This window comes from Stegodyphus dumicola, chromosome 3 (assembly GCF_044657685.1).
Source record: "Stegodyphus dumicola isolate Sdum_Otavi_A_Nest chromosome 3, ASM4465768v1".
NCBI lineage: Eukaryota > Metazoa > Arthropoda > Arachnida > Araneae > Eresidae > Stegodyphus > Stegodyphus dumicola.
Genome location: NC_140770.1, coordinates 93,410,672 through 93,423,506, shown reverse-complemented (window position 1 = coordinate 93,423,506; position 12,835 = coordinate 93,410,672). Strand labels below are relative to the sequence as shown.

General features: G+C 32.0%; 1 protein-coding gene across 1 annotated transcript in view; it reads left to right on the top strand.

Moving 5' to 3' along the window:
• c11.1 (maestro heat like repeat family protein c11.1) overlaps nucleotides 1–12,835 on the top strand; it is a 183,587-nt gene that overhangs the window by 162,931 nt on the left and 7,821 nt on the right. The window contains exons 32-35 of the mRNA XM_035361194.2: nucleotides 1,965–2,153; nucleotides 9,809–9,964; nucleotides 12,121–12,255; nucleotides 12,358–12,460. Coding sequence (XP_035217085.1) covers nucleotides 1,965–2,153; nucleotides 9,809–9,964; nucleotides 12,121–12,255; nucleotides 12,358–12,460 — 583 coding nt within the window. The remainder of the gene's footprint in view (nucleotides 1–1,964; nucleotides 2,154–9,808; nucleotides 9,965–12,120; nucleotides 12,256–12,357; nucleotides 12,461–12,835) is intronic.

The window sequence follows — 12,835 nt, the reverse complement described above, 5'->3', positions numbered from 1 at the left end:
TATTCATATTCAACAGTTTGTGGAACCTCCACGACCCTCCACAAGCCCTTGAGCTATTGATATTTTCTTCCACTCAGCTTGGAGAAGACATGTAAGCTTTCACTGATATTGGACGGTTGTTGCACCTCTTAATTCAGTGATCCAAATCATCCTAGAGGCTGTCAATAGCGTTCAGGTCTGGTCCCTGGGCAGGTCAATTCATTCGGTTAACGTCATTGCCACCAAACTAGGCAGTTGGTAGTGCCATATTGAAAGTAATGTGGGTCGACAAAAAACTGCCACAGCATAGGAAGCACACTTTCATCCAGAATAGTGCAGTAGGCATTGGCATTGAGTTTAGCATGAATTTGGGCCAACGGTTCAGTCCATATCAAGAGAAACACCCCCAGATCATGATTCCATCTCCACTGAACTTTACTGTGAGCACAATGCATTCTGGCAGGAGGTGTTTTCCAGGCCAGATGCCAGAACCAGACCCTGCCATCTGAACAGGAGATGGTGAATTTTATTTGTTGTTCGAGAGAACCCATTTCCACTGATCAATGGTCTACTGTCGACGTGCTTTGCACCACTGAGCAGAGCGGTTGGACTTTTATGATCAAATGCTTATGGGCAGTAGCATGGCCATGAAAACCAAACAGATGTGATTTCTTATGGATGGTGCTCATCGGAACAACACTCTTGGTTGCCTGTTAAAACTCCTAGAGTTTGTGGGCCATTGGTTATGGATGTGGCTCTTCCGAATTCTCTCTAGACAGCATGCGTCAATCCCTGTCTTCCAGTTTTGTGGGTCTGACAACTTGAGGCACATTCCGAAAATCACTGTTTATCTTCCACTTCTGAATCACCTAGAGCACTGTTGAATTTGGGTTATTCAGCTTACCAGATATGCCTCTTAAGGATTGGCCATTTTTGTGATACCTGACAATTACACATTTCTCAAAATCATCACTTTGTGGCATCTTGCATGCAACTAATTCCAATGTTGTTTCCTGTGTGGCATTTAATGGCAAACAGCATGACATTTATCAAGACCATTGATATCGGCATTTGCATGGGTGTCCAAATACTTATTGGTAGATACTGTACTAGCACATTCTGAAAGTGTTCATTATAGTATTATTAGTATATTTTATTAAGTTTGCTTCATGCTTTAAGGTATCATTGATAATGAAAATACTAAAAATTATGCTATAATTGTAGTGAATTGGACTTTTAATATATTGAATTGTTATCAGATTTACAAGCATTCATTTAAATGGTGAAAATGGTAGAAGAAATTCATAGTAATGATGAAGATAGAAATGCAGAATGTAATCACATGGTGAAATAAACAAAAGTGGATGATATTTATGTTGACAATGAAATGCAGCTTCAAGGGAACTGGACACCACAATGAAAACAGCTTCTGTAGCTTTCAAGTTATTTTTCGATGAAACTATAATATCAGTAACAAATGCTATCCACAGCTATGTTATTAGCTGTGGTAAGGAACAGCTAGTAAAAGAACAATTAAAATCCTATTTCACGGTATAACTGAAAAGATGTGGATGAAATATATGTATTTTTTAAGGGATGTTTATTAACAATATATTAATAAGCCATAGTTCACTTCAGAAATTAAATAAAAAGCCTTCGTGTGATAATAATTTTTCTCATAACTGTATGTTAGACAGATTTTGAAGTATAGACCAGATTTCATTTCAAATTTCAAAATTTTCTTCTTTTATAGTTTTGAATGTTTATGTAATATATGCTGGAAACATTACAAGTAAGCTAGCTCCAGTCAAAGTGTTAATGATGTAAGGTCTTTTAAATATTGCTAAAGGTATAGAGTAGTAATAGTAGAGGTATAGAGGGTTAGTAAATGTAATCAAAGAATTGAGTGATTGTATACAGTTTAATATTGTAATTTCACCTTGTGTTAATGTCATTGTATATATTTTAAATGTCTTTATTTTTAGATAGAAAGATATTCTACCACTATCCTCTCTGCTATGATGGCAGGTATGGATGATAGAGAAGATCCTGGCTGCAGTATTACTTTGGAAGCAATGAGTGGATTGTCTTCAATTTTATCTCAAGTAGCAGAGGAAGATGTGAGGAATATACTTATTAATATTGCTCTGCGGATAAAACCAATGTTTGAAAAGGTTTGCTATTCTGCATAATCTATATTTGTATTGTTTCAACACTTTACTTTTTAAACTAGTGATAAATCTGTTAGTTCTATATTTGGATTGATAAATTTCAAATATTTTAAGCACAGGGTCAGTAGCAGTTTTGGTTTTATTAAGGCATTTTAGTAACCTATCATCTCTCATAAATATTTTACTAAAATTTATATGTATGTTCTTTTTTTATGCTAAGAGATCTGTAATTTAGTCTTTCAATTTTTATTCCGTGTTATATTATAGTGTGCTATCCTACATTACTACAGGCATTACCTATCTGAATGGTCTGTCTATTTTTATCTTTACTGTAAATTCCTAATTCTAATTGTATTTACATTATTCCTATAAAAAATCATTAATTTATCTAGAAAGTTACAAAACTGTACTGCATATTAGTGTAATGCATTGTAGAACATATTTTTAAAATTGAGCTATTTAACAATGATATGCATGCTTGTTAATTATTTTTATTTAATTCTATTTTTTATAATTTTTTATGCTTGATGTTATTTATATGCAACTGATAATTTTTAAAATACCATTAATGTAACCAATTAATGACCTTTCAAATATCGTATTTTACATACCATGGTACAGATTGATAAATTATGTATTGCCTCATGATGATTTTGTTACAATTTTTTAATTGAAAATTATACTTTTATTATCATTCAGAAAATTTTGTTCCGTAGCATTGCTTTCATTTAACTAAGTAGCCATTTTATATGCTGGAAATGGCTACTTAGTTAAATGAAACTACTAGTCAAATACCTGCAGACTTCTTACTTAATTAAACACAAATCTAATAATTTGACTATTCATCTGTGAAAATAATTTATTATTGTATGATCATCACATTAATACTTATCTGTATTAATAAAAAAAGGCTGTTTAACTGATTTGTAACTTGCAGTTTAAGATTGTTAATCTTGTTTTTCTTATTATTATTTAATTTTTCATTAACATTTTGAAACATACTACACCTATCCCTCTATTTACATTGTGCTCATTTTACACGATTTAAAAATTAACGGATTTCAACTTGGTAAAAATGTATATTTGACTGCATATACACAAATACATATATTTGAAGTCATTTTTTAATCTCATTCTTTTGGTAACGCTAACTTTTGGTTCACACAACAACAAGGATGGGGAATCCCCATAGTATGTATACATATTTCACAACAGCAAAAGTATTTGTTTCATGTGAACTAGTGTAGTATCAGTATTTTAGCAGCAAAGCTTACATCATTTTTATCTACATATTTGAATGCTTACTGGTAAGTTTTCAACATTTATATTTTTTGTGGCATTTTTATAATTTACGTAAATTCTTTAAAGTTTATAATGCCAAAAGATTTTTAAAAAAAATCAAATAAAAGGAAAAGTTATTTCTTTGGAAACAAAAGTTAAAATATTAGATTGTCTACATAATAGCGAACAAGTAACACATGTAGCTAAATTTTACTCCATGAATGAAGCCACAATAAGGACAGTTAGAAAAAATGAAGACTATATAAGAAAAAGGTGTAGCAGCTGGAACTTGCAGCAGTAAGAACGCAATTTCATATATAAGATATAATACAGCTGAAAATATAGAAGACATTAGTGATATGGATAGAAGACCAAAATCAAAAACAGATTTCAATTGATCAGTCGCCTGAAAGAACCTATTTAGCTAAAGCTTGCAAATCAACTAGTGTGGACATAAGGTAGTGAAAAGTCTTATAACAATTCTTTTCTGTTGCAGTGCTTCAGGCAATTATATAACAAAACCATTGATTATTAACCCCTTAACTGCCGCGGACATATATATACGCCTTGCTCAGCCGAAGCGTTAACTGTCCCAGGCATATATATATGCCCTTCCAAACTACTATCATTTGCTTTGTGCTGCTACCCATAAAACTATTCGCAAAGCTTGGGAATGCAACACCACAATGACCTTGACAAAGTATGCAAAGGAGGATACTATTTCAGAGAAGTGTGGGGAGAAATTGGAGAGAGGGGTGTGTCTAAAGTGGTGAAAGTAATGACTGTGCGGTATTGGCTGGTGTTTCAGTAAAACGTATTTTTTTTAATTCAGTGTCCTCCATTTTCGTTTACTTTTGTAGTAGGTTCCAGGAATAAAGAAAGGTATAACAGACGTTTCAAACTCATTTATCTTTTTTGAATTATTTTTTGATGAACTGCACGTGCTTCATATTGTTACTGAAACTAACCGTTTTGTAGAAGAGTATATGAACTAACACCTTGCAAATGAAAAATCAAGAACAAAGTTGTGGCATTCAACCAGTTCAGAAGAAATATGTTTTTTTTAGGCATACTGATTTCACAAGGTAGAACACTGAAACTTGATATTACACTTTACTGGTCTAAAAATGAATTGATCAAAACTCCATTTTAGGGATCTTTTTTTTATCATACTTACATCTTTTTATTATACTTTTACTCAAAACACTAAATTCTGTGCTTTCACTTTTTCTTTTATTCTTTATTTTGTGAAAGTAAACAGTTTTCAGAAAGTAAAACTTGCACTTATTTTCCCCCTAATACATCACATAACTACGCGGGCCTGTGTGAAAAACGGTGGTACTAGGAAATGAATCTTGTACGTTTTCCGCGGCAGTTAAGGGGTTAACAAATCAAAAACACCACGCTTACTTAAAGGAATAAACATAAAATAACCTTCCCATTTATTGGATGGCTAATAAGAAAGCATAGGTCACTGCCATAGCTTTCAATGAATGGTTTCATAACATGTTTGTTCCAGATGTCAAAAATTATTTAAGGGATTGCCTTTTAAGGTTCTTCTCTTAATTGATGGTACACCTGGTCATCCTCAAGATTTACAACACGAACATGTAAAAGTCTTTTTGCCAAAGAATACAACTTTCTTATTACAGCCTTTAGATCAAGGAATAATTTTGACTTTTAAGGCATTGTATATCAAACAAACTTTTGGGTATATTTTAGAACAAATGGAGAATGATGAATCTCTTACTGTTATGAATGTTTGGAAAAAATTTACAGTCTATCTTAGATTGTGTTAAGCATGTTGGACTGTCATATACACAGATTAAACAATCAAAGCTCAATGCATGCTGGAAAGCAATATGGCCGAATGCTGCTACAAATGAGAATGATAGGTTACAATTAGAGCATGAATATTCTCAGATCACTAAACTATAGAAGGAGACGGTTTTGAGGATTTAGCTCATGCAGATACTGAAGACATAATGGCTGATGAAGAACTAAATAAAGAGGAATTAGTTAACATGATTCATGAAACAAATAAGCATGATGAAGACGATGATTCTGAAGAAGAGCAATCTGAACCAGTTATGTTCACAGTAAGAGTCATCAGCATAGAACTTGAATTGGGAAGAAAATTAGGTAATCATTTATTACAGTGTGACACGAATGTTGAATGAGCTCTCCAATTTCAATGGGAACTCAGTTAGTGCTTAAATCAATATGAGGAGGTTTACAAAGATTTAGGGAAAAAAAACTAGGCAATTGTTAATTATAGATTTCACTACTAAGTCTTGTCGATCTGAGATCTTCCCTAATTAGTCAACCATTGAAGCAAAATCATATCAAGAATGCTTAAGTGATAAAAGTGACATCATACCAATCAAAAAGATAATAGTTCATGAAAGTTATGACAGTGATTAAGCGTATAATTTTTTTTTTTTTTTTTTTTGAATGATCTTGTAGTTTCCTAATGTAAAATAAATTAAATATGTACTTCTATTACCTACATATTATATTTGTTATTTTATGAATGAAGTATAATTTTATTTTAAGATTTCTTACTTTTGTTTTATGTAAATAAATTACTAATTATGCATATTTAGTGTGTTTTAGAATTTACATAGCAAAATCCAAGATTTCGATTTACACGGTTTTGTGCAGAACCTATCTTCCATGTAAATCGAAGGATAGGTGTATTGTACAGAATTCTTTGGATAACTTAAGTTGTCTTGCTTTTTTATCATTAGTGAATATAAAAATGTCTTCTGCATTAATATTCTTAAGTATTTTTATATTTTTTAAACTTAATTATGTCAAAATTTATTCCTTTTTGCAAATAAAATATCAAAGAACCGTCCTTCATATTCCCATAGTCTTTGTATTAAAAAATGTTTGTATTTTACTATTTTAGTCCCACTAGTATCATTGGGTAACATCCATATTATATGTCATACCTAATGCTGTTTTACTGACATGTATTTTATGTACCATAGTCATGTTCACTTTGCATTATAGTGACATGCTTCATCATTATCATAATTAAACCATTGCTAGAACAGCAAGAATCACAAAAGCTGTTGCACTGTTTTTTACCCACAAAAGTGATATTGCAATAAATTTATATAGATAATATCTAACATGTTTTTATAGATGATGGCAAATCATGTTACATGCAATGGGATATTTCAGAAAGAAAGTCTTTTTTAAAAGCATTAAAAGTTGTGAGACCTTAGTTTTTCTGATGTGTTATGTGATTCATGCATTTTTTTAAATTATTTTTTGCAACTTTAGATGACTCTAGAAAACTGTAAATATTGTATTATATACTTAAATAGCAGGTGGGAAGCAGTCTTAGTTTGATGTGAATTCTAAATAAAACATTCTTATCTTTGTACGTACTGGTCATGAGGTGATCAGAGAGGTCATCTTTCTTCAGAGGCAAAACATTTTTGCAAAGATAGAAAGAGTAACAATACAGTCAAAAGTCGTTAACGGCGATTCCGGATTATCGATTTTTCCGGATTATAGATCATCAGTTTAAATCTCGTAAAATGGCATGCAGAAATTCTAAAATTAAAAATATGAAACCGTAATTTATGAAATAAAGAACAATTATGATCTAAAGGGTATCAAAATTTACAAAAAAAAAAGCTTAATATTTATTTGTTTACTTTATTAAACATTTCTTTCAATGTAAGTTGTTTAAGTTGCTTCCTTTTATGTGATAATATTTTCTCTTTAATTCTATAAATAGACATAATTTCTTGTTCAGTTACAAAGTTTCGCTGTTCAAGTCCCGTAATTGCTGTGCCGAGAATACCGACTAACTTGTCAATCGAAATTTTTTCGTTTTCACTAACCTCTCTGTCACCATCTTCATGTCTTTATCCATTTTTTGCAGCAATTCCACTTTTTGTTTGATGGACATCGAAACATACTTTCATTTTGTATATCCTTTGGGAGCTCCAGCATCGGAAATTCTATTTGACATAATCGAAAGTTCAAGTTTACTTATATAAAATTGCTATTACAGTCTGAAAAAAGTAATAAGCCGGATCCAGTTCGAAGATTAAGGAACAACGCAATCATCAACATTAACTGAAATAGATAATTAGATAATTTTAGCTTATACTGTCCGTTATACATTAAACGTGCACGCGAAAACGTATTCTGCGCTTGCGCACACGCATATGCGCAGTCGTAAAGGTCTTACGCGCACGTGTAAATGCCGCGGCGCATGTGTCAACGCGGCGCATGCGCAGAAAGTTTTTAGCTTTGGGGTCGGGATTATGGGTGTCCGAATTAACGACTTTTGACTGTATTTATAATTTTTTTATACTGTATTTGTGAATGTGATTGTGGCTTCTCTTACATTTGCAATAAAATTTTGCTTCTAAAAAAACAGGATCTATGCCGGATTACCTTTCAAAGTATGATTTTTTTTTTTTTTTTTCTAAATTTATGCCAGTCAATTTTTTTTTTTAATTCTAAGTAGAGCACATAAAAAGATAAGAGATTGTAAATTAATCTATTTTACATTATTTTTCATTCCTATTTTTTCACCACAAGATCATTAGAGAAAAATATTTATTTAATATAAAAATTATAAACACTTTTTTTTTTTCTTAAAAAAATGAAGAAAAAGAATTTAAACTCTGAAAATAGAATTAGCATTATAAAAATGCCCTCAAATTACTAGTTGCTCACAATAGAAAATATTCGCAACTGAATAATATCAGCCTGTTTTTTTATTCTTATAAATTTGTTACTGGTTTAGATCCATGAATGTATTAAATTGCAGATATGGTAATAAGTTTTTAAACTGCACATCTGCAGTTGTCACAGAAATACCGTAATTTCCGAAAGAAAGGCCGCACTCGAGAAAAATGGCGGGAAAAAAATTAAAATTACACAGAAACGCTGCAATAAATTAAATTGCGCGTGACATCGTCGTGGGCTGTATAGATGCGAAAACTCAACCTATCTTCACTATCTGAATTAAAAAGATTTAGTAAATCCTGATCTAAGTCTTCCAGATCGTCACATTCATCCTCTTGGTTTACAGTCTCTTTATCTAAGGATATAATTTCAGCTTCTTTGAATCCTGCTATTATTGACGATGTTTCTACTGATTTCCACGCACTTCCTGCCCACTTTGCAATTTCTTCAAAAGATGCTCTACGCATTTTACCGCTTTTGGTTTACGTATGCAATCCTTCACTCATCCAACACTCCCACCGCTTTCGGACTTCAGCTTTGAAGGATTTATTACCTGACAAATCTAATGGTTGTAAGATTTTTGTCAAACCACCAGAAATTATTGCTTCGGTCGTAGACAATTTTTGACATCTGGTTTTCACCGACTCAAAGAAATGAGCACGCATGGAATCCATTATCAATAACCCCTTTGGTTGGAAAAAAGATCCCATACGACACTGCCAAACTTTTTGTAGCCACTCATGCATGATTGTTTTGCACATCTAGGCGTTCTCGTTTGCACAAATAATTACGTCATTAGGAAAATCTCCGTTTGGAATAGTCTTTCGTTTAAAAATGATCATCGGCTTTAGCTTGTCACCGTTTGCGCCACAAGCTAACGCATATGTAAATGACGTTCTTTCATGCCCCATCATAAACACAGATACAGTTTTTGCACCAGTTTCACCAGTATCTGGCAGAATGCCAAGAAAAATCCATTCATGCTGAAGGGGCAATATGTCAGAGTTCGTTATTGCGAGGCAGGTGCAGTCGTGTCCGCCTTTGAAAAAAATTGCAGAAAAGGCAGGGGTGGGGAGAGGATGGGTCCTGGAAGATTCATCGAATGGCAGAGGAGAGAGACTATTCAAACTGATGAGAATGTTGATTTGAAAGGGGGAAGAATGTTATTGTTCTGAGATCTCGTTTAGGGTGAATAAGGCATGTAGGTCCGTTCAAGGGAAAGAATGTAAACAAAATAACGTTCGCAAAAAGCAACTGAGTGGTCTTTTGTGTGGGAACAGCACCAGTCTATGCACAATGACAAGGCCATCCAAACTATGTACAATGACCATCATAGGGAATATTTTATTTTTAGTGCACCTAAACGCCGCATGGGTAGAAATGCCGCACCCGCTGAAAATTTAAGTTTTAAACACGTAAACGCCGTGGCGTTTCTTCCGGAAATTACAGTATGTTAATTATTATATTTGCAATATGGATAATATAGTATTTTTATTTATTTTTCATATATATATTTTTTAACTTTTTCTATTTTTATGTTATGTAGCATGCTGAGTAGAAAGTTATAATTTTTATGTACTTTAGTATATTAATTATTCTTTTATTAAACTGATATTGTAATCATATATAAATATGTATGTTATATTTAAATATAGGAAAAGCCTTTAATACGTGCTGCAGCATTTACCTTATTTGGAAACTTGTCACGATTTGGAAATGGTCCATCGAAAGAACAATTCATGGAACAAGTTCATGGAAATTTAATTCCACTTCTTCTTCATCTTAATGACGAAGATAAGCATGTAGTTAAGGTACATAAAATGTCTTTAATTTCCTAATCTTTTTCCTCTTATAATATAACTAAATATGAAATTCCTTCAATTTTTGTAAATTTTTATTAAATATTGTTGTTTTCAAATATTTTTCTGTTTTAAATTTTTTAGTATAAATTAGTAACATTGGTAAGGATTTACTATTTTGACACTGAGGTATTTTAAAAAAATATTGAATTTTGACATAGTAAAAAATACTGGATTTAAATTGTAAGAAATATAAATTAGAAAGTATTTTTTTTATCAGTAAGATTTTAGTAAAGAAGGAAGGAAAGGGGAAGTCTTAAATTTAACTTTGCATAAATTTCACATTTTAAATTCATAAAGACCAAATTTATGATAAGAATTCCCTAGAACTTTATAGAACATCTTGTTATTGTGGCTGATATGTTGATCAAAGTGATCAATCTTTAAATTTTTAGACTGTGGAAACAAAATTTATATTTAGAAAAATGAGTGGTAAATTATCCATTATGTTGTTAATAATAACAAATTGATAATGTTAGAATTACATATTATATACACTGGCCAATGAATTAGAAACCCAAGATCAATATTTTATTGGACCAGCTTTTGCATGGATAACTGCTTTGATTCATTTGGACATCAAAGTGTACATGCTTGAGTGCCTTTCCGTCCAGAAAATACCATACATTGACTATCCAGCTATGTAAATTAGATAGAAGAGGAGAGTAATGTCTGATGTGTCTTTCCACCATATCGTACACATTTTCTATGGGGTTAAGATCCGGGCTATGTGGTGGTATTGGAAGTCAGACTGATGTTCAGCGAACCAATTTCGAACATCTGGCACAATGTATAGTTGCATTATCATCCATGAAGTATTCAGCGCCATCAGGGTAAAAATGCAACATGATACTCCCACCAGACCCTTGCACAGTGCGAGTAAGGCAAGATGGATTCATGGCTTCATGGAACTTTCGCCAAATTTGACATCTTTCATCAGTGCAAAAAAAGGTGTAGCGTGATTCATCCGATCACATTATCCATTTCTAGTCCTCAGATGTCCAGTGTCTTCTTTCCCGACACCACTGCAAATGAATTCTTGCATGTTGAGCAGAAATGAATAGTTTTCTCACAGGCACCCGATTATGCATTCCTAGCCTCTGCAATTCTCTGCACATGGTTCTAGCTGAAATCTGTTGGGAAGAACCTTGGATGGCGATCTGTGCCAGTTGAAACATAGGAGACTTCCTTTTCTGGCATACAATTTTTTGAAGATGATGTCAGTCACTTTCTTGGAAAACTGTGCTCAAACTGCAGTTATGTCTCTTAGTAAAGGACTTTGGGTTCTGATTGCAACTTTTGCAAATCTTTGATATTGCTGCTTTTGAGAACCCAGTTAAGATTTGCTGTCTTCGAAATCGAGGCCCCCTGCTAAACGGTTACCAACATTAAGCCCTATTTTAAATGGTGAAAGATGTTGTTCTTTCCCCATTTTACTTCGTTCATCGTGAAAAGCACTCTTACACCTTATTTATACTAGCATTCTAACTACGTGTAACCCACATCATAAAATAATTTCATACTTCATCCCTAGCATGCATTCAAAGGAAAATCTCAAAGGTTTCTAATTCATTGGTTAGTGTGTGTATAACGAAAATTTTAATTCTGCCAAAATTTTTATTTTTATAACAAATATTTTTATAATTTTTCCAAAATTAGTGAATTCGATTTTCTTGAAGCTTTCCATAGCCCAAAAATTCTCAAACTCTTTCCCAAAATTCTATAAGTTGGACAGCAAAAACAGTTGAAGTAACATTCTCCATTTCAAAATACTTAATATTTGGAGTCATCAAGCAGCTGGAATGTTCAATGCTGTTAATGACGAGGTTAATCAAGGTCTTTTAGACTAAAAAGCATAAAACAAGTTTTGCTCAGTTACATTTAAGACTAATTACTCTTCTATTAAAATATTCAATCATTCTAAAAAATGTATTATTATATTTGATAAAACAGTTCTATTTCACTATGCAGTATTCTATTCAGAAACACAAGTATTATTTATAGAAATGAAACTATAAAAAAAATCTGATGTCCATTTTCAGATTTCTTCCAGATGTTAATAAATTTAAATCTGTGCATATTACCATGCTTTTTTTGTATTATTTTAGGCTTGCAAATACAGTTTAAGGCTGCTGGGACCACTTTTAAAGTCTGAAAGTATGAATAATATGTTTCAGAAACATTTGCTCGATGATGCGCACTTACATTATGGTGAATTCATAAATGACCTTACAAAGACTGTGGTAAGAGAATTAATTGTAAATGAGTAATAATAATTTCAGGATTTTTATTAGTCATCTTCTATTAAAAGAATAAAAATATTTTAAAAAGTCTTACCTTTGCAGATAGCAGATTTTCCAGAAAAAGTAGGATTTTATGCAACATCATGCATGTCCTATTTAAAGAGTCAGTTTCTATCAATACAGTGTAATGCAATTTCATTTCTGGGTATGTAAATTTCAATATTATCATATATGTCTAATAATAACAAATTTTGCATTTTTAAGAACTATTTTTATACATCTCAAAACAAAATGTTTAGTTATTTTACATGGCAGTTGCATATGAATAAATAAGCCTACATAGCTGACATATTTCTCCAGACTACTTTAAGGTCTAGGCTTGAGTTGACTGAAGATCTTATTTATAGTGACTCTGAATTGACTATGATTTAAACTTCCTGTTTGATTAGGCTTGTGCAAAATAAATAAAGTTAAATTAAGTTGCAAAGTATCAATAAAATTAAGTTTTGACCTGGACCTTCAATTTTCATATTGCAAGCTTTTTAGCTGTTTTTCTTCCATTTCCTGGCTTACATAATCA